The sequence below is a fragment of the Aquarana catesbeiana genome, linkage group LG11, assembly GCF_042186555.1.
Source record: "Aquarana catesbeiana isolate 2022-GZ linkage group LG11, ASM4218655v1, whole genome shotgun sequence".
Taxonomy (NCBI): Eukaryota; Metazoa; Chordata; class Amphibia; order Anura; family Ranidae; genus Aquarana; species Aquarana catesbeiana.
In genome coordinates, this window is record NC_133334.1 from 77,954,618 (window position 1) to 77,981,393 (window position 26,776).

The window sequence follows — 26,776 nt, forward strand, 5'->3', positions numbered from 1 at the left end:
AAAAAGAGAGCTCCCCGTTGCTCTCGTCGGCCTGGGAAAGTATTTGGAACACCTCCTCGGTGGAAAAGCATCTTGTGGACATGGTTGCTGGTGGTGATGCAACTACACAGGTGTGTGCTAAGCCTGCACTGATGAGCACTGATGAGGCGGCACTGATGAGCACAGATGGGCACTGAGGTAGCCCATGTAACGCCTCCAATGTAAAGCAATTAAAGATCTAGCGGTAGTCAGCACATGCAAAAATAACTTTCTGGAATCTTTAGTTAAACTGGGTTTGGGAAGACTCAAAAAATAGGTTGATCGTTCAAGAGGCAGTTAAATTTGCAAGAGATTTATGAAGATTCTCTACCACCTACTAGAACAGTTTTATCTAATGGTCCAAAACATGTGAAACAGAGTCCCAGAGTGTTTGTGATGCATCTCTAACATTGATCCAAGATGTTGGAGTTGAAAGAGTGTAAAAAGACAAGAGTATTCAATGGTATAGAATTTTAAACTTTGTAGACAGCACAAAGTGAGGATTTGTGGGCCAAGGCACATGTCTTTCCCCATTCCTCCAAGGTAAGTTCTTTATTTAAAATATGTTTCCATTCGAATATACATTTGAGTTTCAGGGGCACGTCTGTATTTGGGAAAATCTGTAGATACTGCCAATCCTCTGCTTGCTACTACCATCATGCAAAGCATTTCAAATGCAGTGGGGCACAGAAAAGTTAGTAAGAGCTGGACAGTAGCTGGTGTCTTTTTTTGGAGGGTAACAAAGGCCAGGAAAGTTCCCTCTGTCATGTCTATGTTGTGGGCAATATGGAAAAAGGGATTTAGGCTGGGTTCACACTGGTGTGATACGACAGCCGTCCTACTTTGGATCCGACTTTGCCCTGCGACTTGAAGCCGACATACGTCCGACTTTCAATGAACAGGGATTCGATTTGGATCCCCGCCAATATCAGTCACTGTGTTTGGTATGAATCTTGAGGGGGAACTCCGCGCCAAATTTTAAATAAAAAATCGGCATGGGTTCCCTCTCCAAGAGCATATCAGGCCCTTCAGTCTGGTATGGGTTTTAAGGGGAACCCCTACACTGAAAAAACGGCGTGGGGGTCCCCCCAAAATCCATACCAAACCCTTATCCGAGCATGCAGCCCAGCCGGTCAGGAAAGGGGGTGGGGATGAGCGAGAGCCCCCCCTCCTAAACCGTTCCAGGCCGCATGCCCTCAACGTAGGGGGGTGGGTGCTTTGGGGCAGGGGGGCCCAATGCGGCCCCCCCACCCCGAAGCACCTTGTCCCCATGTTGATGAGGACAAGGGCCTCTTCCTGACAACCCTGGCCGTTGGTTGTCGGGGTCTGCGGGCGGGGGGCTTATCAGAATCCGGGTGCCCCCTTTAATAAGGGGATAAGGGGGGCCCCAGATCCCGGCCCCCCACCCTATGTGAATGAGTATAGGGTACATCGTACCCCTACCCATTCACCTGGGGGAAAAGTGTCAAAAAAAAAAAAAACACTAGACAGGTTTTTAAAGTAATTTATTAGGCAGCTCCGGGGGTCTTCTTCCGACTTCGGCTATCCTCTGCTCTTTTGCCGGCTCTTTTGATGTACCCCATACTCATTCACATAGGGCGGGGGGCCGGGATCTGGGGGCCCCCTTATTAAAGGGGGCTCCCGGATTCCGATAAGCCCCCCGCCCACAGACCCTGACAACCAATGGCCAGGGTTGTCGGGAAGAGGCCCTTGTCCTCATCAACATGGGGACAAGGTGCTTTGGGGTGGGGGGGGCACAGGGAGCCCCCCTGCCCCAAAGCACCCACCCCCCATGTTGAGGGTATGGTTCGGGAGGGTGGGGGGCGCTTGCTTGTCCCCACCCCTTTTCCTGACCGGCTGGGCTGCGTGCTCAGATAAGGGTCTGGTATGGATTTTGGGGGGACCCCCATGTCATTTTTTCGGCGTAGGGGGTTCCCCCTAAAATCCATATAAGACCGAAGGGCCTGGTAGGCTCTTGGAGGGGGAACCCATGCCGTTTTTTTTTTTTATTTAAAATTTGGCGCGGAGTTCCCCCTCAAGATCATCAGAGCACAAGTCGCATGCCAAAGTCGGATCATGCAAGACGGCGATCCGACTTTAATCCGACTTCAGTGATAGTCAATGGGCTGAAGTAGGATCAAAGTCGGACCAAAGTAGTACAGGGAGCATTTTCAAAGTCAGACCGACTTGTGTCGGACCAGTTAAGACGGCTCCCACAGGGAAACATTGGTTTTTACACGTCATGTGACATGAGCACCCAATGTCGGACGATTGTCGCACCAGTGTGAACCCGGCCTGAAAGCTGAACTCCAGGATCTAGCTAACTTTGCAAATGCTTATCCCTCTTCCTAAACTTTGTTAAACCACTGATAAAGTTTAAATCATAGTTCCTTCAATTTCTTGTAATTTAACATCTTCAACCCCAGAAATGCCATTAAAATCCTTGGAAAAGAGTGCAAGCACCAATACTGCCAGCTGAGAAATTTTCTGCCCAAAGTTCAGCGTTAAGTTTCCATGGCAACACCACTAGTATATAAGACTGTCAGGTATGGCCAGCATTTAGAAAAAGGCGATTATAGCAGGTGAAATTAAGTGGAATTTAGTTTTGAAAATGTTCCAGATTCATTTAGTGCATTTAATTGTGGACAGCAAATCTATCCACCTAAATTCTGTTGAAGGTCCCCAAAGAAAGCAGTTCGCATTCGAATCGAAAAGAATATAACATTTTCGATTCGACTGATTCAAAATTTTGCGATTTGAACAGTTCAAATTGAAAAAAAATCGATAAATTCGAAAAATTCCAAATACAAATTCCGAATACGAATCCCAAATATGAATTGAACAAATCAACAGAGTTTAACTAAACTAAATAACTAGATTAACTAATCTAAACGAAACAAATTTTTTCGTCATGCACATGTCTAGAAGTTGTTATAAGATGATCACCATTCTATCACCCTATTTGTGCATCTATTGTAGGTCAGATACATTTTTGCTGTTTGATCCGAACTTCTTGTGACAATCATAAAAAGTTTTACTAATGCTTTTAAAGTTCATTATTAACTGGTAGCAGCAATTTTCAATCCTAAACTACAGTTTGATTTTTATATGACATTTATTCACCATTCTTTAAAAATCCCTTTAATCACTTAAAAAATCACATTTAAACAAACCTGTTATTGAATGTCTTGATGGAGGACATGGTCATCAGCTGCTATTATTACCACTTTCTTTCTGTTTGCAAAGATCTCAGATGTAATAGCTTGGATTTTCCTACTGCACACACATCTAAACAATTTCAATAAATGTCAGTTTCTGAAAATACAGCACCCATATGAAACACAACCATACAATTACAATCAAAACAAGGCAATCATCTAATCAACAGTTCTTGTCTCTTTGGAACTATCATGATTTCTACAGTATCAATAACGTAGTCTGTTTTTGAAATTGACAACTAGTTTAATTTAACAGTGTAACTTGGCAGCATTTATTTATCAGGTCATCAGAGATTTCCCACTGCACTACCTGTTACACTTATTATCCCCATCTTCCTGGTCTGCTGAAGGAGCTAAAATAACATACTCACCTGCCTAGCAAATCTATCTCTGTCCTGATGTCATCTGGCAAAAGCAACTGCACTGCTTGGGCCAGCGCCATCTTTTTTGCGACATCATGAGGAGGCCGTATGTCTCGTCCTAATATTTGGTCTCCTGAATTTGCTTCACTGTGCATGCACATTGTGTTATACACTGCTGGAAGCCTTCTGGGATCTGTGGCAAGGCATCCCATGAGGTTTTAGGCAGAGAGGGGATGTTATTTCTGCATAGGCCAGAAAGGCAAAAATGCTGGCTGTGCTCTGCTGTTTAAGGACCCCCCATTTTTTTTCTATTTGCTGAAAGGGGGGAGGGGGGTCTGATGAACAGAAGATAAAAAGTGTGTGTAATGATCCTCCTTAAGTCTTAACAAGCTGTGAACTTGTCTAATGCAAACATATTTTATGATTATTGGTTATCAAGATTATAATAAAATACAATGAAATACCAATAAGGTGGGCAAAAATATGATTATTTCCAAGTATATTGAATCAGTCACTTACAGAAGATTACTTGAACATACAGTAATTGAATAATTAGATACAAGTTATATATGTTCAGTGTTGGTATCATGATTATTTTTACAGTCTGATAATACAGTCCCTCTTGGTGCTGTTGTAGGGATCCCCTTTTCCACATCTCTTTAATTCTGCAATGTGACAGCTGATGGCAAGGTTACACACTGAATTCCAGTAACCAGCATGCGCAGCTGCTGCTATTCTATGGTCAGTCTCCTATACTACATTACACACAAAGAAATAGGTTTCCTTAATTGCCCTACTTCCCTCCACTGCTTGCACTCATCTAACATTCACCTCCCACACAGTGAAGCGAAAAGGTCCTGTGTAAGCTCCAGGTCAGGTTGGTCAGAACTTATAAAGAGCTAAAGATCCTCCTTCTTTCCCATCTGACAGTGCCCAGGCCTGGCGCTTGCCTGCTCACGCATCAAGCACTGCAGGGAGAGAGTCACATGCTCCCACATGCTGGGTATTTAATTTAACTCTGGAAGGCGAGTGGTGGTTGTGGTGGAGCAAAAGAAAGATAAGGCTAGCTATAGATAGGCATATGGTTCCTTGGTGGGAACCAATAAAGAAAAAAGTAGCACACCCATTTCCTACTACTTCTAACTGAGAAGATGGAAGGATCAGATTGCATTGAATTTTTCAACTTGTTAGATCTCTGTGTGCAATTACAAACACTTAAAGCGGGGGTCCACCTATCTATCGTTTTTTTTTTTTTTTTAGTTAATTCACAAACTTTTCTTCTCAGCATTACATACTCACATATTGTGTGTAATATGTCCGCCTGTGTCAGATTTCGTCGGAAAGAATAACTTATATTATTCACTGCAGGCGGTTTCCATCTTCATTGTGGGCATTTGAAGCCCACAAGCATTTATTTCCTGGATGTGGTGAATGCTGTGCTCCCAGCATTCACTGCTCGTTCCCGCACATGCTCAGTGGCATCCTGGGAAGCCTGAGACTAGCTCCCAGGAGTCTGGGAGAGGCTAGAAACACACCTACTCCCACGGGAGGAGAACCAGGAAGTGCAAAGAAGAATAGAAAAATAAAAGTTAATTACGGCGATTTAATTTTTTTTAAACGGCATGTCATCATCTAGGCAAGGAAGAGAATACATACAGATATTGTTCAAAATTTGGGTGGAACTCCGCTTTAAAATGCTTTCATATGCCCATTATTGCCTCCTGGAGGTCTGTTATGGTCGAATCCTATCTTGAGCACTCCATTAAGCCATTCAGATCCATTTATAATTGAGTAAATTATTACTAATCTTAGGGTCAGAGACACCCTGCTTTTTATGTACATTCAGTAAATTTGAGTACACTAGTTTAAAAAACAGTTTGAGAAATGGACATTGGCATCAAATGTGTATAAAGGGGCCAGTGGAAGCTATAGTGGAAGGTTCTTGAGCAAACTATAAGTATTCACTTAAACTGAGAATAATATTATATCTAATAATAACAAAAATACAGATACTCCTCATTTAATGACTTACCTGTTTAACGACCACTCAGGCTTACAACCAGCTCTCCCCACCCAACGACCTGCTATACATCATTGTATTGTACAGTACAATACAGAATTTTTCGTCTGTGTTCTGTACTTTTGCAAATTAATATATCATGTTTGAGCTGGAGTTTTGTGTTTAGACCTTTTTTCACAATACAGTACAGTACAGTAGTTAAGAATTCTTAAAATATTGATTACCTGTGGCTCCTCGTTTAACGACCTGGTCGTTGGAAATGAACCTGTTTGTTAAGTGAGGAGAGCCTGTACAGTATACGGAGGACATATGTAAAACAGTACATTACAACATAAAGATCCTGACACTTGTATCTTTCAGCGTATAGAGGTTGTTCTTCAGAATGCATTTCCTGATACAGCAGTGGGGAGTATGGAAACAAAGTATTACATTTACATCAGGGAGGGTTAGTGTTCTAGTTATAGGAAGGGTTGCTATTAGGGATACAGGGAGGATTATTTTTGAGGCTACAGGGAAGATTAGTGTTGGGGTTATAAGGAGGGTAAATGTTAGTGTCAGAGATTGGATGGTTACAGGTTGGGTTGGGATAAGTGCTACCTGTAAATTAAGAGAGGGTTACTGTTCAGACTGGGGCTTCATGTAGAATTGCAATAATTTTTGCAAGGAGTGTTAGTTTGAGGATACGTGTATATGTTAGGATTGCAAGACAGGTTAGTGTCCGGTTTCAGGTTATAGGGAGGGTTATTTTAAAAGTTACAGAAGGATTTAGTATTAAGGTTACAGGGAGGGTACTAAAATTACAGGAAGAGTTAGTGTAAAGGTAAATGTTATCCCCCTACACACAAGCGGAATTTCCGTCGGAAAAATCTTGGATGGTTTTTCCGACGGAATTCCGCTCAAGCTTGGCTTGCATACACATACACCCGGTCACACAAAAGTTCTCTGAACTTTCGACCATCAAGAACGCGGTGACGTGCAACACTACGACAAGCCGAAAAAAAATGAAGTTCAATGCTTCCGAGCATGCATCGAATTGTTTCTGAGCATGCGTGGTTTTTTGTGCGTTGGAATTGCATACAGATGAACGCATTTTCGGATAGGAACTTTTTCCGGCCAAAAAATAGTGAATCTGCTCTCAATCTTTTGCTGGTGGGAATTCCGCCAGCAAAAGTCCGATGGAGCATACACACGGTCGCAATTTCCGACCAAAAGCTCTCATCGAAGTTTTGCTAACAGCATTTCCGATCGTGTGTACGGGGGAATTAGGGTTACAAGGAGGGTTTGGGTTGGGGTTAAAGTTATATTGAAAGTTGGGGCTGGGGTTATAAGGAAGGTTAGTGTGAGGTTGTAGGTGCCAGGATTACAGGATAGTATGAGGGCTTTAGTTTTAGGATAACTGGAAGGGTTGGTGTTTGGGTTAAGGTTACTAAGAGGGTTATTGTTGGGCTTGGGATTAAGGTGGGGTTAGTGTTACAGGGAGCGTTATTGTTAGGGTTACGGGAAGGGTAAGTGTGAGGAGGAATTAAGGCTGATAAACATGGGTCGAGTATCAGCCAGTATCGAAATTCAGCCCATGTATACAGCAGCCTGTCCGACAGGAGTCAGTCTAAGGACAAGCTTCTATCAAGCGGGCTATAGCTGTGAGCACTGGTCAGTGTGTTCTGGTGAAAGGGGGGGGGGGTTCCCTTGTCAGAACACAATAGCTCAGCAGGTGAGATCGCTGTACTAACATTGCTTGTATTAGTACAGCAATCTGTCAGTTTTTTTGTTCAAACAGTGTGTACCAGGGATTAGGGTAGGGCATAGCTCCTAGGACCAAACTTCCAGTAGCAAAGATTATTGCACTGGTTCGTATCTATGGACTGGTATTTCTATGTGTGTCAAAGAGGGTGGATGTTCACACCCATTGTTACACAGGGCTTTTAGAGCATAACAAGATAGGCACATTTATGACCTATTGCCTCATATTACAGGTGTGCTAAGCCATTAAGCTCCACAACCACTGTCCATTTATTACAATTTTTCATATCTCTTACGTTTGTGTCTGTCTTATCTTGTTAGGTGTTTCAGTGGTGATCAACCCACGTGTTCCACTTTTCATGTCCATTGAGAAAAACAAGTCATTTTGTGTAAAGACACCTGCAAGCACAGAGAGGCTCCCTCTACAATATACAATCTGCATTGGGCAGAATATCCGATCTCTTCATCAAGATGTAGGAATCCATCTTTATGAAAACCAAAGGACGCTTCCAAACATCAATATTTTCAGGTAACATCATAATAACACATGTATCCTATTAAAACAATGTATGCTATGAGTTGTATGGCGAGAAAAGGATGAAAGTGGCAACTGTAGGTATTGGTCCGGATATGAATTTTTGTTTTTCACAATAAAAGGGTCCATTAATAGTTGAGAGCCAATGTGTTTGTGATCATACACAAAAGCAATCTGGAAAGTTGGTTAATCATGGATTTTAGTAAATAATAGTTTAAAGCTTGCACAGTAGAGTTTTCGGTTGTTTTATCCCCTATGTTATGATTTTATAGCAACGCCACTGCCAATTAGAAGAAGGTAGACATTTGTTTGACCTTGCCATTGCATCAAAATGAGAAAGGATTAAAGAAAGCATATATGTAAGTGGCTTTTTTCCCTGCTCAGGATGCCAGTCTGGAGACACTATGGTATATCAGACTCTGCTGCAAAACTTGAAAGAGAAGTCAAATCGTTCCATAATAAATTAAAGAGGTACCGCCTAGGAGAATGCCTCATATCTCTCAATGAACATTCCACTAAGTTACTTTCTAGCAAGGTAAGCCTCCACCTTGTTTGTCCCACATAGAAAACAACATATTGCTCTCCCCAAACCCAACACTATTTCCAAATAAATGCATTGTGCACCTCCACTGTCAACTGCAGTCTAGAGCAGGGACAGCTTGGGTATGTAGAGACAGAGCAGCGGTTCACCTGTTAACAATGTGGCTTTATAGCACTGGAGTTCTGAATTCACATTTTACTCAAACATTCTGTTCATGGAATTTCTATGTTGTCCCATGTTGACCTGAATTTTCCCCTAGCATTCTGGTTTCCTTTCACTATCTATTAGAGAGCAGTCAGGGCAAAGAATTTAAAAATGTTTATGTGCTGTCTCTTCTGGTATTAGTATAAACCATCAAATCAAGGACTCTTCCTCGATCACAACCATGATGGGACAAAAGTGTTCACCAATCTAAACCTGAATTTCCTTTTAATTAAATTATCTGCTTTTCTTCTTTTTGGAAAACCTGTTTAAGGAAGTCTTTATCGAGTAATATTTTTCCAAACGGATAAAGTCAAATGTAAAACTTTGAAATGAAAAAGTAGCTTATCAGTTATACATAAACATTATAAACATAAAAGTTTATGGTACTGTAGGTTTAAAGGGGTTGCATTGGACTGAATGCACAATTTTGTGATTTTCTTGAGCATAATATAATGAGTGGGTAGAGGACATTAAGGAACCCTGTCAAAACAAAATTAATGTTTTTTTTTATTATCAAACTCATTTTCTCCCTATAGTGTTTGTCTTTATGTTCCAACCAAGTAAAATTTGTGGTGCTAAGTGATTTTTATGGAAAATAGATCCACCACCCCCATCAACAACAGATCCCCTCGAGCAACAATGGACTGCTTGCAACAATATACCGTATTTATCGGCGTATAACACGCACCGGCGTATAACACGCACCCCAATTTAGGAGGGAATTTTAAGGAAAAAAAACTTTTAGGAGGGAAGTTGAAAGGAAAAAAACTTACATTTAAATGCCCATCATTGCAGCCTTCTCAGTGCAGCCTTGCCCCAGTGCAGCCTTGTCAGTGCAGCCTTGTTAGTGCAGCCATGTCAGTGCAGCCATGTCAGTGCAGCCTTGCCCCAGTGCAGCCTTGTCAGTGCAGCCTTCCCCAGTGCAGCCTTGTCAGTGCAGCCATGTCAGTGCAGCCTTGCCCCAGTGCAGCCTTGTCAGTGCAGCCTTCCCCAGTGCAGCCTTGTCAGTGCAGCCATGTCAGTGCAGCCTTATCAGTGCAGCCTTGTCAGTGCAGCCTTGTCAGTGCAGCCATGTCAGTGCAGCCATGTCAGTGCAGCCTTGTCAGTGCAGCCTTCCCCAGTGCAGCCTTCCCCAGTGCAGCCTTGTCAGTGCAGCCATGTCAGTGCAGCCTTCCCCAGTGCAGCCTTCCCCAGTGCAGCCTTGCCAAGTGCAACCTTCCCCAGTGCAGCCTTGCCCAGTGCAGCCTTCCCCAGTGCAGCCTTCCCCAGTGCAGCCTTGCCCAGTGCAGCCTTCCCCAGTGCAGCCTTCCCCAGTGCAGCCTTCGATCCCCTGTCTTCAGAATCGCCGACCGCGATTTGAAAATGGCACCGCCGGCGCCGAAATACACAGAGCCGGTCCTCGGCTCTTTCCGGCGGCTCTCGTTCACTTTCGGCTCCACTCGTAGTCCCGAGCGGAGCTATCCGAACCTAGCCGAGTAGGTTCGGATAGCTCCGCTCGGGACTACGAGTGGAGCCGAAAGTGAACGAGAGCCGCCGGAAAGAGCCGAGGACCGGCTCTGTGTATTTCGGCGCCGGCGGCGCCATTTTCAAATCGCGGTCGGCGATTTTTAAGTTTTGACAGCTCGGGATCGCTTGGTATCGGCGTATAACACGCACCTGCGACTTTCCCCTGATTTTAAGGGGAAAAAAGTGTGTGTTATACGCCGATAAATACGGTACTCCCCCAGCAACCATAGACCTTGCCCATCAACAACAGATCCCCTCAACAACAATGGACCGCTTGCAACAATAGATCCCCAGTAGCAACAACAAATCTCCCCACAGCCAGCATCAATAGACCCCTCCCTCAACAGTAGATCCCCCTAGCAAGAACTGACCTGATAGCAACATAAGACTCACCACAGCAACAATAGACCCCACACCAGCAACAATAGACTTCCCAGCAACAATTGACCCCCTCTAGTGACAATAGATTCCCCAGCAGCCAGTATCAATAGACCCTGCAGATCCCAGCACCCCTTACCATTACATACATTCAGTGCTGGAGGTGCCAGAACTGCGTTCCTCCACGTTTACTCTGAAAAAAAGCCCTGCCTGCAACAATATTACCAGGATGAAAGTGTCTGAGCAATATGAAAGACTTTCCCTATAAACAGTGAAAACAGAGCTCCAATACGTAAAACACCTATTCAAAGATGAAAACTAACTCAGCAGTGTCCAATAGTTGGCAAATTCTTAGCTTTTGCAACCACTCAAAAGGAAACCTGTAGTAATAAAGTATGGAGGCTTCCATTGCTGACCAGACATGTGCAGGATGAAAAAATTTGTTTAGTTTAGTTTCGTTTCGATTCGTTATTTAACTAAATTCGTTTAGTTAAATTCGTTGCATTCATTACATTCGTTTTCGGAATTTGTTTAGTTTCGTATTCGAATTCGAAAAAATTCGACCGCATTCGAAAAATTCGACCGTATTCGAAAAAAGCTGTCAAATTCGAAAAAATTCTACCACATTCGAAAAAACTATCAAATTCGAAAAAATTCTAACACATTCGAAAAAAGCTGTCAAATTCGAAAAAATTCTACCACATTCGAAAAAACTATCAAATTCGAAAAAATTCTACCACATTCGAAAAAAACTATCAAATTCGAAAAAATTCTACCACATTCGAAAAAAACTGTCAAATTCGAAAAAATTCTACCACATTTGAAAAAAACCTATCAAATTTGAAAAAATTCTACCACATTCGAAAAAAACTGTCAAATTCGAAAAAATTCTACCACATTCGAAAAAACTATCAAATTCAAAAAAAATTTTACTACATTCGAAAAAAATATCAAATTCGAAAAAATTCTACCACATTCGAAAAAAAACTGTCAAATTCGAAAAATTTCTACCACATTCGAAAAAAACTATAAAATTCGAAAAAATTCTACCGCATTCGAAAAAAACAATAACTGAATTTGAAAAAGTAAACTATATATAACCATTTTGCGAAATTTGAAATTCTTATAGAATGAAATCGAATTCCAATAGAAAAGATTAGGATAGAATAGAAAGTATAAAAGAATAGCATAGAAAAACAATAGAACAGAATAGAAAAAAATATAATATATTGTATTCTAATCTTTTCTATTTGAATTCGAATTCATTCTGTACCAAATTTCAATTTTGGAAGATGGTTAAATATATATATTATATTTTTTTTCTATTCTGTTCCATTGTTTTTCTATGCTATTCTTTTCTATTCTATTCTAAACTTTTCTATTCGAATTTGAATTAATTCTATGCGAAATTCGAATTTCTGAAGATGGCTTCTAAAATTAGAATTTCATATAGAATGAATTCGAATTTGAATAGAAAAGATTAGAATAGAAAATAATAGAAATAGAATAGACTAGAAAAACAATAGAACAGAAGAGAATAAAATATAATATATATATATATTATATTTTTTTCTATTCTGTTTCATTGTTTTTCTATGCTATTCTTTTTTATTCTATTCTAAACTTTTCTATTCGAATTTGAATTCATTCTATATGAAATTCGAATTTCGGAAGATGGCTTCTGAAATTCGAATTTCGTATAGAATGAATTTGAATTTGAATAGAAAAGAATAGACTAGAAAAACAATAGAACAGAACAGAATAAAATATAATATATATATATATATATATATATATATTAATATATATATATTTTATATTATATTCTATTCTGTTCTATTGTTTTTCTAGTCTATTCTTATTTTAATCTTTTCTATTCAAATTCATTTTATACCAAATTCGAATTTTGGAAGATGGTTATTTATATATATATATATATATATATATATATATATATATATATATATATATATACTGTTTTTTCTATTCTGTTCTATTGTTTTTCTATTATTTTCTATTATATTCTGATCTTTTCTATTTGAATTCAAATTCATTCTATACAAAATTCGAATTTCGGAAAATAGTTATATAGAAGTAGAATGAAATCAAATTATAAAATCGGAATTTGGTACAGAATGAATTTGAATAGAAAAGATTAGAATAGAATATTTTATATTTTTTTCTATTCTGTTCTGTTGTTTTTCTATGCTATTCTTTTATATTATTCAAATTTCGGATAGAATGATTTCGCATTCAAATAGAAACGATTAGAATAAAATAGAAAAGAATAGAAAAGAATAGAAAAACAATAGACCAGCATAGAAAAAAATAAAATAAAATAAATAAATAAATATATATATATATATATATATATATATATATATATATAATATATATATATACCGTATTTATCGGCGTATAACAAGCACTTTTTTCCCCTTAAAATCAGGGGAAAATCACGGGTGCGTGTTATTGCGATCCTGAGCTCGGCTCTTCTCGGCCACTTTCGGCTTCACTCGAGCGCCGCCCGAACCTAGCCGAGTGTACTCGGCTAGTTTCGGATAGCTCTGCTCACAGTCACGCCCATCCCGGACGGGACTACGAGTGGAGCCAAAAGTGAACGAGAGCCGCCGAGAAGAGCCGAGGACCGGCTCTGTGTATTCTGGCTCCGGCGGCACCATTTTCAAATCGCGGTCAGCGATTTTGAAGCTCAGATCGCAGGGGATCACAGGATTTTGCGAGCTGCAAGGCTGCACTGGGGCAAGGCTGCACTGGGATAAGGCTGCAATGGACACTGGGGAAGGCTGCACTGACAAGGCTGCACTGACAAGGCTGCACTGACATGGCTGCACTGGGGCAAGATAATAATGGAAAAACAACTCAGCGCTGACACATAAACAATATAAAATAAATGCAAGCAAGCACAAAGGCAAATTCAACAAAAAACCTCAAATAACATATGAGTAATAAGAGTGCTGCGCAAATAAATTGTCCGTTCAGTAATTGTAGGTAGGAGATGAGATCACCAGTGGATAGTCAAACGCCTAGGGTAAAATCAGAGGTGACTAAAATCCCTTCACCATATAAGGATGGCCCCTCACCTGCAATCTTCGACCTGAAACAGGTCACACAGCATGTAAACCATACATAAGGTAAGCTGAAACAGGCGATAATGACTTCTCATAAAGTGCTCCCACTCTCATCAGATGGCATAGATGGAATATGTAAATAAAGCATAGACCAGTGTTTCTCAACTCCAGTCCTCAAGGCGCACCAACAGGTCATGTTTTCAGGATTTCCACTATTTTGCACAGGTGATTTGATCAGTTTTCACTGCCTTAGTAATTACCGCAGCCGTTTCATCTGAGGGAAATCCTAAAAATATGACCTGTTGGTGCGCCTTGAGGACTGGAGTTGAGAAGCACTGGCATAGACAATATAGTGCTCTCCGTTTCTTATACTTTATTGCTAAAATAAGGAAAAAACTATTGCACTCACAAATCCGAGCACTCAGAACCGAGTGCCGGCTGGATGGCGTGTGATCGTGAACAGGCTGACAGCCGCGGGTGACGTCATGCGCTCCTGGCCCCCTGCACTGGGGCAAGGCTGCACTGAGAAGGCTGCAATGATGGGCATTTAAATGTAAGTTTTTTCCCTTAAACTTCCCTCCTAAAAGTTTTTTTTTCCTTAAAATTCCCTCCTAAACTTGGGGTGCGTGTTATACGCCGGTGCGTGTTATACGCCGATAAATACAGTAATTTTTTTTGTTTTATTCTCTTCTATTGTTTTTTTATGCTTTTCTTTTCTATTTTATATTCTATAATAGTCTTTTCAATTCAAATTCATTCTATACGAAATTCGAATTTCGGTACATGGCTTCTGAAGTTTGAATTTCGTATAGAATGAATTCGAATTTGAATAGAAAAGATAGAAAACAGAATAGAAGAAAATATAATATATATATATTATATTTTCTTCTATTCTGTTTTTCTAGTCTATTCTTTTCTATTATTTTCTATTCTATTCTAATCTTATATATATATCTTCCGAAATTTGAATTTCTTATAAAATGAATTCGAATTTGAATAGGAAAGATTAGAATAGAGTAGAAGAGAAAAGACTAGAAAAACAATAGAACAGAATAGAATAAATTATATATATTATATTTTATTCTGTTCTGTTCTATTGTTTGTCTAGTCTATTATTTTCTATTCTAATCTTTTCTATTCAAATTCGAATTCATTCTATACAAAATTCCACTTTCAGAAGCCATCTTCCGAAATTCGAATTTCGTATAGAATGAATTTAAATTCGAATAGAAAAGTTTAGAATAGAATAGAAAAGAATAGCATAGAAAAACAATGAAACAGAATAGAAAATTATATATATATATATATATATATATATATATATATATATATATATATATAAAACATCTTCCAAAATTCGAATTTCATATAGACCGAAATCAAATTTGAATATAAAAGATTAGAATAGAATAGAAAATAATAGAAAAGAATAGACTAGAAAAACAATAGAACAGAATAGAAGAAAATATAATATATATATTATATTTTCTTCTATTCTGTTTTCTATCTTTTCTATTCAAATTTGAATTCATTCTATACGAAATTCAAACTTCAGAAACCATGTACCGAAATTCGAATTTCGTATAGAATGAATTTGAATTGAAAAGACTATTATAGAATATATAATATATATATATATATATATATATATATATATATATATATATATATATATATATATATATATAATTTTTTTTTTTATTATTATTCTCTTCTATTGTTTTTTTATGCTTTTCTTTTCTATTATTTTATATTTTATAATAGTCTTTTCAATTCAAATTCGAATTCATTCTATACGAAATTCAAACTTCAGAAGCCATGTACAAGAAATTCGAATTTCGTATAGAATGAATTTGAATTTGAATTGAAAAGACTATTATAAAATATAAAATAATAGAAAAGAAAAGCATAAAAAAACAATAGAAGTGAATAATAAAAAAAAAAAATATATATATATATATATATATATGTGTGTGTGTGTGTATATATATATATATATATATATATATATATATGTATATATTTATATATATATATATAGTCTATTGCTTTATTATTTTATATTCTATCTTATTGTTTTTTTTAGAAAAATGTTTTCTATTTTTTTCGAATTCGATTATGTTTTCGAATTCGTTCGTTTTTTTTCGGATTCGTTTAAATTCTTTACTTTTGTAATTCGGAAATTCGGATGCATCCGAATTTCCGAATAATGAAAAATTCGTCCGAATTTCGATTCGGAACGAAACGTAATGCACATGCCTATTGCTGACCTCTATCTATCACACTGATTCAATGGCTTGAGTACTTTTTAAATCTGGTCAGCTGGGCCATCAGGGATGTGCTGAATTTCAATCAGTGTGTCAGCTTCCCTGGCTGACAGAAGCTGATTGTTTTATCAACTTCTGTCGAAGGGACACGTTGGAAAATGTTCCATTGTTCAGAGGCTGCAGCCAAACAACTTCAATCACTGATCAGTGTTGCTGTCAGAATATAGTATCCCGACAGGGCAGGGGGTTGTAGATTCCTCCATCCAGGGCAGCTAATAGTACAGGCAGCCCTCCTGTACTGGGCCCAGGCCCCATCAGTTCAAAAGGGGGGCCCGGGCACCTGCTGAGCAGGAGGACCAGCTCTTCTGCCTATTGCTGACACTTGTGGATCCAGTGCAGCTGAGAAAGGGGCTAATGAATCTCTGTCCTCAGTCTCTTTTTCAAATGTGAGACATCATGATTTTTCACCAAAAAAAAAAAAAAGTAAAAAAATAAATAAATAATACAATTATAAAAATGTAAAAAATGTTTAAAATTCGAAAAAAAAAAAATAGGACTTGTTCAAATGTTTTTTATTGCCTCCTCACTGCCTGTTTTAACCCTGCATGGTTGCTGAGTCCTTGCAGAGCAGCATTATTCAATTTAATGGGTATTTATCGATGCGGGTATAGCTTCTGCAATGACTGTAAAGCATAGCATCACAGCCATGTAATTTTAGTGAAAATATGATTTAATATCTTCAGAGGTGGGGGGCCCTGTCAGGTAGGCTGGAGTAATTAGCTATTTTCTTTGTTTGTTTAGCCTGCAAACTGAACAAAGTGGCCTGAGCACTTTTTAAAGCTGGCCATCCATTGATCGAAATTCATCTATTCATCTAGTCCATCAGGGATGGGCTTAATTTCGATCAGTGTGTCAGGTCTCCCATTGGACAGAAGTTGATTGTTTAATTGACTTCGGTCAAAGGGACATGTTGAAAAATGTTCCATCATTTAACAGCTGCAGCCAATCAGCTGCAGCCACTGCAAATGGCAAATGGCACTATCATAATAAGGTGTCCTGGTGGTGGCGAGGGGTGGTTGGGGATTCCTCCATCCACCTTGTTTGTGTGGATAGAGGAAACTATTAATTTGTTTTTATATTTAGTCTATTAGCTTGTAGGCAGGTGTAGTCTGCTTTCTCCACTGCAGGTAGTGCTCTTCCGCAACAGCACCGCAGTTGGAGAGGAAGTCAAGGGAACACAGTTCCTTTGTGGTTTCCTGGGTCACTGGAGAAGCACCCAATTGGATGCTGACTCCCCATCTGACTCCAGCAGCCATCTTGAGTCAGGCAGAGCCTATTTAAGACCTTGGCTCCCAGGCTTGGCGCGCTTTTGATAAGTTGGTAGAGTAGGGACAGGTACCGTGCCTGTTAGCGACAGCGTTAGGAGGAGGAGGCAAAGTGAAGGGCCACAAACTCCTTTGGGCATCTTCCCTTTTTGGGGCACTGGACAGCCAGGCCGCATTTCGCCCTCTTAACAGACTCTATCGACCCTTCTTCTTCACATCATTGGAATTCGTGAGCTTACCCGGTTGGGCAGATGTCCCTCCGGATTGTTGTGAACTGCCGTTGCTTTACTTCAATACAAGTTTTCTATTACACTGTGTGAGTTACTGCTGCCACACATACTACACCCCATACTGCACCTACATACTACACCCCACTTGCAAGCCGACCAAAATTAACAGTGTATGGCCAGCTTAAGCCATTGGGATTCATTTTCTGAATGAGTAGAAAATTTTCACAAAGTGAAAGTTCACTTGCCTTAGTGCAAGTGTGTTTACTCGACTCACCCAGTCATGTGCAAAATTCCTGTTGTTTTCCATTTTACATGTCTGGGTATTCAATATAAAATATTCACCTTTCTACTTCATCACCTTAGATTTATTAAGCTAAGACATCATCCTCTGTTTCTTAGGTAAGCAACCCAATTAACTTGGAACAAGCATGTAAATCTGGAGTTCTGGCTTTGTTCTGACTTTCTTAATCTACATGCTTGTTCCAGGTCAGTGTCACCAACCAATACAGTTAAAGGAGTTGTAAAGGTAGAAGGTTTTTTTATCTTAATGCATTAAGATAAAAAAAAAAAACCTTCTGTGTGTAGCAGCCCCCCCTGCACCCCCTAATTACTTACCTGAGCCCCGTCTCTCTTTAGTGATGTCCACGAGTGTCTTAGCCATCCGGGACTCTCCTCCTGATTGGCTGGGACACAGTACCGACAGTAGGACACAAAAACAAGACTTTACAATCACTTTAAAAACAGTCAAACAACTAACTTTTCCACAAGGAGGATGGTAATGGAGGCATTTGAATTTATTTCAGTACAGGTTACCGTTCAGCAAGGGAGGGATAAGTATTAATGCTTTTCAATGGCCTTGTTTACATGGGCATACTTAAGCATACGCCTGTCCGAGGGCCTGGCCTGTCAGCACAGGATGCACAAATCTTCCATGCATCCCCATGCAGGAAGCCCCATTCTTGTCAATTGGGATGCAGTGGCTGCAAGGCAATTGCTGCTGCTCCCAATTTGACAGCCATGAGAGCACATGACCCCAAACAAACATTATCTGCATTTGAGACCTTGCCTCGTACTTGCATGCCTGTGAAATTTGGAGCAATGGCTGTGTCTCAGTTGACATGAATGCATAGCTCCTAACTGTCCCTAATTTGGAGGGACTGTCCCTGATTGGGATCAATGTCCCTCTGTCCCTCTTTCCTCCTCATTTGTCCCTCATTTTGGTCTGATCTATATAGATGTATATAAAATGCACGTTTTATCTTTCAAAAAGTGTTTCCCAGTGCTAAACCTTTCATCCAAATTCTAAATTGCTGCATTTGTAAATTTTAAAAGCCAATATAAAGGAATAGTAGTGGTAAAAAGAAGCCCTTGTGGATTTAATTAACCTTTTTTTTTTAGTCAAGTCTCCTTTAAGTGGGTGTGGCAGGGTCCGTTTCCTATGCCTATATATGTTTGCTAGTAGGTGTCCCTCATTCCCATCTCAAAATATTGGGAGGTTTGTGAATGGGACTGCCTGCATAGGAAAGCATGGAACATCTGTGCATCCCAGTGCGGCAAACATTAAGTACACCCTTGTGAACGAAGCCTTATATTTTTTACTTTTTAAAACATCAACAGCCACTATAAAGTGACCCTGTCACTTCTGTAAGAAAATACAGGCAGCTGCTGCCTGCAATACAAGAAGGAGAATACTTAAAGCGGAATTCCATCTGGGAAAAAAAAATTAAAAGTCAGCAGCTACAAATACTGTAGCTGCTGACTTTTAATTTATGGACACTTACCTGTACAGGGAGCCCGCAATGTCGGCACCCGAAGCTGATCTTCAGATCGACTCATGGGTGCTGCCGCCGCCATTCCTGGTAAGGGAACCAGGCAGTGAAGACTTTCGGCTTCACTCCTGGTTCCCTACTGCGCATGCGCGAGTCACGCTGCGTGTTCTGAATGGTCCCGCTGTCTTCTGGAAACGGTGTGTCTCCCAGAAGACAGCGGGGGGAAGAGGGAGGGGCCGGACATAGCGTAGTTCGCCGCACAATGTGCGGCGCTCTTTCGCCGGAAGTGAGAGCAAATACCTGGATTTGACAGGTATCTGCTCCCCACTGAAAAGTGCCAAATGTGACACCGGAGGGGGGGGGGAATCCGATCAGCAGAAGTTCCATTTCTGGATGGAAATCCGCTTTAAATCTTTGGCGGCTGCAAGTGAAATCTTTGTTGTCTTTATCAGCTTTGAACACCGGTGCTATTCAACATTTCACAGTGTGTCAGATCCAGATAGTATGTCCCCCATGGGGTTCTGTAATTCCTCCAGGGAGATAGAAGAACAACAGGGTCCATCGGTGCCCAGTAGGGGGGTACCTTATTTGATATGTTTGGAAGTGTGAGATGGCAGCAACACTTTAAGCTGATAAAGACAGAAAAAATTCAATTGACGCCCACCAAGAAGTTAAGTATTCAGTTTTTTCTTAGGGAGCAGTTAAGTGTATTTTCTTACAGAAGCAACAAGGTGCTTTTAATATAAGGTAAATATTTAAATGTACAGCTGTCTTTAGTATAAGTTATTTTAATGTTTCCTTCTTTATAGGACCACATACATAATACAGACCAAGCAGGAGAGACGCACAGACATCGCAGGGATCCATATACCCTGAAGCACCTCAATCTCTCAGTATCTACATCCCCATATGCAAGTTTTGACTCTGAGGAACTTCAAGATTATCTGCATAAGGGACAGGAAAACTACTGGCTCAGTCTCCCTTCAAAATTAGATGGATCAATGGTATGGTATGGTATAGTACCCATTATAATGGCATATATTTGGTTGTATTTACAATCACGCAGAGCAGATCTGTACCTAGGGGTATTGAAGGCTTAAGGACCTATTGAAAAACTGGCAAAATCAATGCGTGACTTTTTTGCAAGACAGAACATAAATAAACTTGTAGGTCTCCATTCCTAGAGAGCGGGAGATTTCTATGATAAAACCAGGGAGCCATATGTAAAAGTAAAGCAGAACTAAAGTAAGTGATCAGGGGCTTGGGGGGTCTCACCTTAGTGTGCATAAATTCACAGAATACTTGCATATTGTGACACTTACTTCCTATTGTGCCCTCATCCAGGTATGACCATTGAATTGTCCTGTTGCTGCTCTATATGCCACCATGTCTAACACTGCTTCTTACTGGTCCTGCCATGCTCCTCTTAGGCCTTTGCATGACCATTGATGTTATAACTCCTGTGCAAGAGGTACATTAGTTCTGTATCCAGCTCTATTCTAGCACATACATGCAAAATTATAAACAAGGAAATAATTTCTCCTGCGCTTGTGAAGGTGAGGGAATTAAAAGATGATCATGCGTGTCCCGCTGCCTAAGCTGACCAGGGGTGGTCCGAAGAGAGCCAGGTGAAGGAAAGAGGTGGAAGGCGCGTGATCTGGCGCTTTGATCAAATTGATATAGTTTATTTATTTATTCATATAAAAAGGTGTTGGAATCATATACTACATATTGCAGACCAAGAGACGTATAAAAAATTAAAATTGAAAATAAAAAATAAAATGTTTAAAGTATAAACATGTTAAAGTAGTAAAATAGTTGAAGTGTTAGAACATTAAAAAGCCATTAAGGAGCCAAAAAAATACATAGCTACTTTTTATATGCATTTATTTGTTTCCGTATATAAATAAACTATATCAATTTGATCAAAGCGTCAGATCACGCGCCTTCCACCTCTTTCCTTCACCTAGCACATAAATGCACCATGCACAAAAAAAGCAAAAAAAAAAACTATGGGCCATAGAAAAAGTTTTTGAGCACAAAAGACTAAGATTTTTTTTCTTATTACAGCATTTTAGTTCTATAAGCGGGAAACATTACACACTCCATTTCATGCACCACTGGTATCTTCCAGGTTGCACTATTACATACCTCCCAACTTTTGAACTTTGGAATGAGGGACACTTGAGGGAGGAAGTCATTTGCGGCACGCATACCACGGCGTGGCAAAATGTGGGTGTGGCCAAACTCATAACAGTGGGAGGGGCTTAAGGAGTGTGGTATACAGGAATTGCAGTGGAGAAGGGTCTGCAGGGCAGTGAACAGGGGTCAGCAGGGCAGAGAAAAGGCATCACAAGGGCAGAGTACAGAGGATAGGGGGTCAGTAGGCAGTGTAAAGGTGTCAGCAGGATGGAAGACAGGGGGTCAGTAGGACAGGGTACAGGGGTCAGGACAGAAAATAGGGGGTCAGTAGGGCAGGGTACAAGGGTCAGCAGGACGATGGAAAGGGGGGTCAGTAGGGCAGGGTACATAGGTCAGCAGCAGGGTTGCCAACCGCCAGTAAACTGACAGTTTGTAAAAATCTGTGATTTTTTTACAACTGCCAGTAAATATCAGGGGCTGATCATTTCATGCTGTGTTGACTTTTTAAGTGTAAATCAAGCAAATTACTTGGTTATAGGTATTGTCAGTGTTTCCATATCATGTTTATACTGTTCAAATATTCACTGTGTTTTCTGTAATTTCTCGGGTTGTCAGTAAAAAATGTGCTCCACCAGTAAATTTTCCGTGTTTTGTCAGAAAAAAGTGCTGTGGAAGGGATGGCAACCATGGGCAGCAGGACAGAAAACAGGGGTCAGTAGGGCAGGGTACAGGGGTCAGCAAAACAGAAGAAAGGAGAGTCAGTAGGCCAGGGTACAGAGGTCAGCAGGTCAGAAGACAGGGGGTCAGTAGAGCAGGGTACAGGGGTCAGCAGGACAGAAGACAGGGCGTCAGTGGGGCAGGGTGCAGGGGTCAGCAGGTCAGAAGACAGGGGGTCAGTAGAGCAGGGTAGAGGGATCAGCAGGATGGAGGACCGGGGGACAATAGAGCAGGGTACAGGGGTGAGCAGGATGGAGGAAAGGGGGTTAGTAGGGCAGGGTACAGGGTCAGCAGGATGGAGGACCTATACTACCATAAAAGCTTATGGCTCAAAAGCACTCATAAACGCCAAATAGACACCTTTTTCAGGGTTTTTCAGCTTTTATCAGCGTTTTTCAGAGTTAGAGCATTTTTACAGCTGAAAAACTCTTCACACCCACTAGTTTTTTATCCAGCCAGAAAACGCCCTTGCCAAAAAATGCTTATAAAAGCCTGAGTGTGCATGGACACATAGGATAGTATGCTGGGGAGTTTACTGGCTGTAGAAAAAAACTCCTGAAGCCAAAACCAGCAGCTTTAAAAATGCCCAGTGTGCATAAGGCCTTATAATGACCACCTCTGTTGCTCTAATATGGTGGGAAGAATAAAGGGCTAATCTATGTAAGCAACCCTACTGAATAACACTCCCATGCATGCTGTGTATATCTAGGCCTGGTCATAGAGGATAATATGTTCACTTGCAGATCACTATACACAGCTGGCTTAAAGTATTACTAAACACAGGACCCTACATTCACAATATCTGGTTTCTCATAGTGCACAAATATTTTATTTTATTTTAGTTTAATATAAACTGTTAAATACCTCTTCTCATCAGCAGTTAGACCGGTCTTGTGACTTCCATCAGTGTCCAGCCGACATCTGATTAAAGCTTATAGGAGGAGTTTTCATTCTCCTCTGACTGTCCTATGAGACTGCATGACCCCTAACTTTCTGTCTAGACAGTGCTGATTGGCGCTGTGCTGATCACATGCACCCCCCCCCCCCCAAAAAAAAAAACACACTTTCTAGCAATACACACCAAACTAACTGAGCATGTGCAGAGGCTCTGTTCTATCAGCAAATGAATTGGGGACAGTAAAAGAAGGGGAAGATCAGAAAAGACAAGATCAAACAGCCTTTTTTCACAATATGGAGGATTAACCCCTTAGGGTTCCACAGTGAATATAACATACCTCCCAACTTTTTGAGATGGGAACGAGGGACACCTATTAGCAAAAGTATGCAGGAATAGGACACACACCCTGCCACGTCCCCTTAAAGGAGAATTGTACAAATAAAAAAATTAGTTAAACCCACAAGTGCTTTTTTTACCACTACTATTGTTTTTACTGGCTTTTGAAATTTACAAATGCAGCCATTTATAAACTGGATGAAAGGTTTAGCCCTGGGAAATACTTTTTGAAAGATAAAAAGTGTATTTTATTTACAACTATATACAGGGGGTCCCCGGGTTACAAACAAGTTAGGGACTATAGGTTTGTTCTTAAGTCGAATCTGTTTGTAAGTCGGAACAGGTACATTTTTTAAGTTTAGCTCCAGCCAAAAAAACTATTTTTAAGCTTTTTGGATAGCATAGGGTAGGGTTAACACCCCTGTGACATTTGTTTTGCTGTCTGTGCCCCTGTTCAGAAGATTTCACCTCACTTTCTGTCCCAATGACAATTGGATTTTGAAAATTTTGGGTTGTTGTGGAAACAAGCCTTGGTGATAAAGCATCAGTGGAGGTACCTTTTCCCCAAAATAGCTCTTACAGGAGAGAATTTCCCTTCCTAGGGGTAGATTTCCTCTCACTTCCTGTTGTCTGCCTCCGTTTGTAAGTAGGAGTCGTTTGTAAGTCGAATGTTTGTAACTAGGGGACCCCCTGTAGATGAGACCAAATTCGAGAGACAGGTGAGAAGGAAAGAGGGACAGAGGGACTTTGTTCCAAATCAGGGACATTCCTTCGAAATCAGGGACAGTTGGGAGCTAAGGTATAACAAGGATGCTTTATTGCATATACAGACTGATTTGACTGTTTTGCCTACTTTTCTGGTCCAGTAGAGGCCTAAACAATAGAAACTTACAGTAGATGTGAGATTAGGTTTTTATGTTTAACCACTTGCTGACCACCTGCCGAAGTTATACTGTGGCAAGGTGGCTCGGCTGCCCGAAACAACGCACTGGTATGTAACTTTGTGCTCTAGCCTGCGGGGGCGCGGCATGCGCCGATTGGCCAGTGAGGAAGCCCATCAGCGAGGTCCACCGGCTGCCCGCGGTTGTTTCTCACAGAGACAGAATGGGGATCTGCCAATGTAAACAAGGCAGATCTCCGTTCTGACAGGGAATGACACAGGATCTTGTCTTCCTGCTATGCAGGAAGACGGATCTCTGTGTTGTGCCAGTCAGACCGTCCCCCCATACAGTTAGTAAACACAACCAAAAAACACTACAGTGCTGACACTGTGCCCATCCTATAGTGATAAAATGTCATATACCAGGTAAAAAAAAGGTATTGAGAGATACTTATTCCCGGAGGTATAGGAATAAAAATGTCAATTAGTAGAAAATGGCTAACACTGTGGTGCTGGCAAGGATGCTTTCATTTGTGGGCTGGAAATCCACAATCTGAAAAATAGGAAGGAAAGGGAAGGAACCGCCAAACCGGCATAGTGTAACACAATTTATTAAGTAAAATACCATATAAAACAAAAAGAACTCACAAGCGGGTGAGGGGGAGAGAGAGGATGACAGTCTGCAGTGGATTGTAATGAGCTGGGAGCTGTGTGGTAGTCCTTGATGGAGAAGAAAGCCAGCTGTTGTGGGGAGCAAGATGAGCCTGGAGTGGCCATGATGGTATATCCAGAAATTGGATGACCGCCCAAAGAAGATGTGTCCAGCTGGAGTAATGAGAGGAGCTGTCAGTCCAACCACTGTGTGAGCCACATGAGACGCGTTTCAGAAGCTTAACCACGCCTCCTTCATCAGGTTGATGAAGGAGGTGTGGTTAAGCTTCCAAAATGCATCCCGATTGGCTCACAGTTGGGATCCGCCCACATGCCTGTACCGCAACCCGGCTTAAACTGAGCCCGCCGCTCCCGTCCCCTCCACAGCCCAGTGCTCCAGTAACTGCGGGGGGGGGCGTCAGCAGCTCTCTGCTCAGTTCTGTGAGAACTGAGCGATCGGCAGAGTTAGATCGCTCGGTTCTCAGTGTTAGAGCCGGCGGTGGGCAAGTGCAGCATCTGCCCGATGCCGTATCCAGCTAGGTAAGTATGATTTAAAAAAAAACATTCCCCTTTTAATAAATAAGGACATTCCCCTATATAAGGCCACATATGCTAATGGGGGGTACCTCATAAATTTGACAAGGTGTGGGAGGGATGCGTGGCTTCTCCGCTTACAGTGTCAGATTGAATTGTAAGGTTTTCCATGCATATTTGGTCAAGCTAGTTTTTGCCTTATTGCCTTCTACAGGAGAGGTTTAATCTCTAGAGTTTGTTAGTCATCCCTGACCAATATCTTGATAAAAAGGGGGCAGCGTGGAATGTTTTGCTGACATAAATAACATGTGCTATTGTAGAGAGGTCCTTTTCTCCTGATGTCATATTGTGGGACATTTGCTGTATTAATCATAGGCATTGTTCTTGGTTTTTGGTTGTACAACTGCAGCTTGTTATTTTGCGCCTGCAGTTGCAGTCTTTTGTAATTTTGTATTGTGCTTTGGTATTTTATTTTATATGTATATGCAAAATCTTTCAATAAAAAAAAAGAAGGGTGTACAGTTATTATTTCTATTTTGCTTGTGTCAAGTGCCCACAAGTAGTCAATGCCTACCTGGGATATAATGGTCAGTTTTACTGTATGTATAAAAACGTAAACATGACCAAAGCTCTTTTTCTACTTTTCTTCTCATAGGCACCAATTCTGACAAGATGGAAAGGCCAGTTTTCCGTGAGATTGAATATAAGCAACAATGGTGCAGCTACATGGTACTTGAAAAGTTTAAAAAGTTTGATCAACAAACTTGGTCCTAAATACATCATGTTTGAAGGGGTAGGAGGCAACACATTTCTAGAACAATCCATACAACCTCCAAGAGGCTTTGAGGCTGACCGATATACAGAAATGTTAGTTGGAGCAGTGACAAATTTGGGAAATTCTGCAATAGTTACAGCATGTACAAGGTAAAGTAACCTCATTCTCCATATATACTCATACCTAACTATAGAAATTAGCTTGATGTTTTGTAATTTTTTTTTTCAATTTTATGCTATTTATGTGTTATAAAACATTTTCAAATAGCTTTGGTTAAAACTGAATTCTAACTAGATATAAAAGACACAAATGAATGCAGCTCTGCGATCATGAAAACATTATGAAATGTTTTTTTTTTTAAAGCAAGCAGTGTAAAACCCTGAATTTGGCCTGCTAGCAACCTCTTACAGTCCCTATACAGAGCAGCAGTACAAGGAGCCAATCATTTCATGTGCTGGCTGACACAAGGGTCATGTCGATAGAAAGTGACACAAGGAAGTGAAAATAGAGAGATGAGCTCAACACTGTGCTTCAACTTTTAACTGTCCAGCCACAGTCTGGGGGGGTGTCCAGGACGACCAGGGCTCAGAGGAAGTAGGTTAAATGATGGCGGCCACATTAGCCTAGGGACATATATTTCA

General features: G+C 40.6%; 1 protein-coding gene across 1 annotated transcript in view; it reads left to right on the forward strand.

Annotated features, from left to right (window-relative positions):
- The window catches only part of LOC141112108 (SITS-binding protein-like), a 143,280-nt gene that overhangs the window by 83,231 nt on the left and 33,273 nt on the right, over positions 1-26,776 (forward strand). The window contains exons 3-6 of the mRNA XM_073604565.1: positions 7,680-7,887; positions 8,278-8,428; positions 20,012-20,206; positions 26,016-26,284. Coding sequence (XP_073460666.1) covers positions 7,680-7,887; positions 8,278-8,428; positions 20,012-20,206; positions 26,016-26,284 — 823 coding nt within the window. The remainder of the gene's footprint in view (positions 1-7,679; positions 7,888-8,277; positions 8,429-20,011; positions 20,207-26,015; positions 26,285-26,776) is intronic.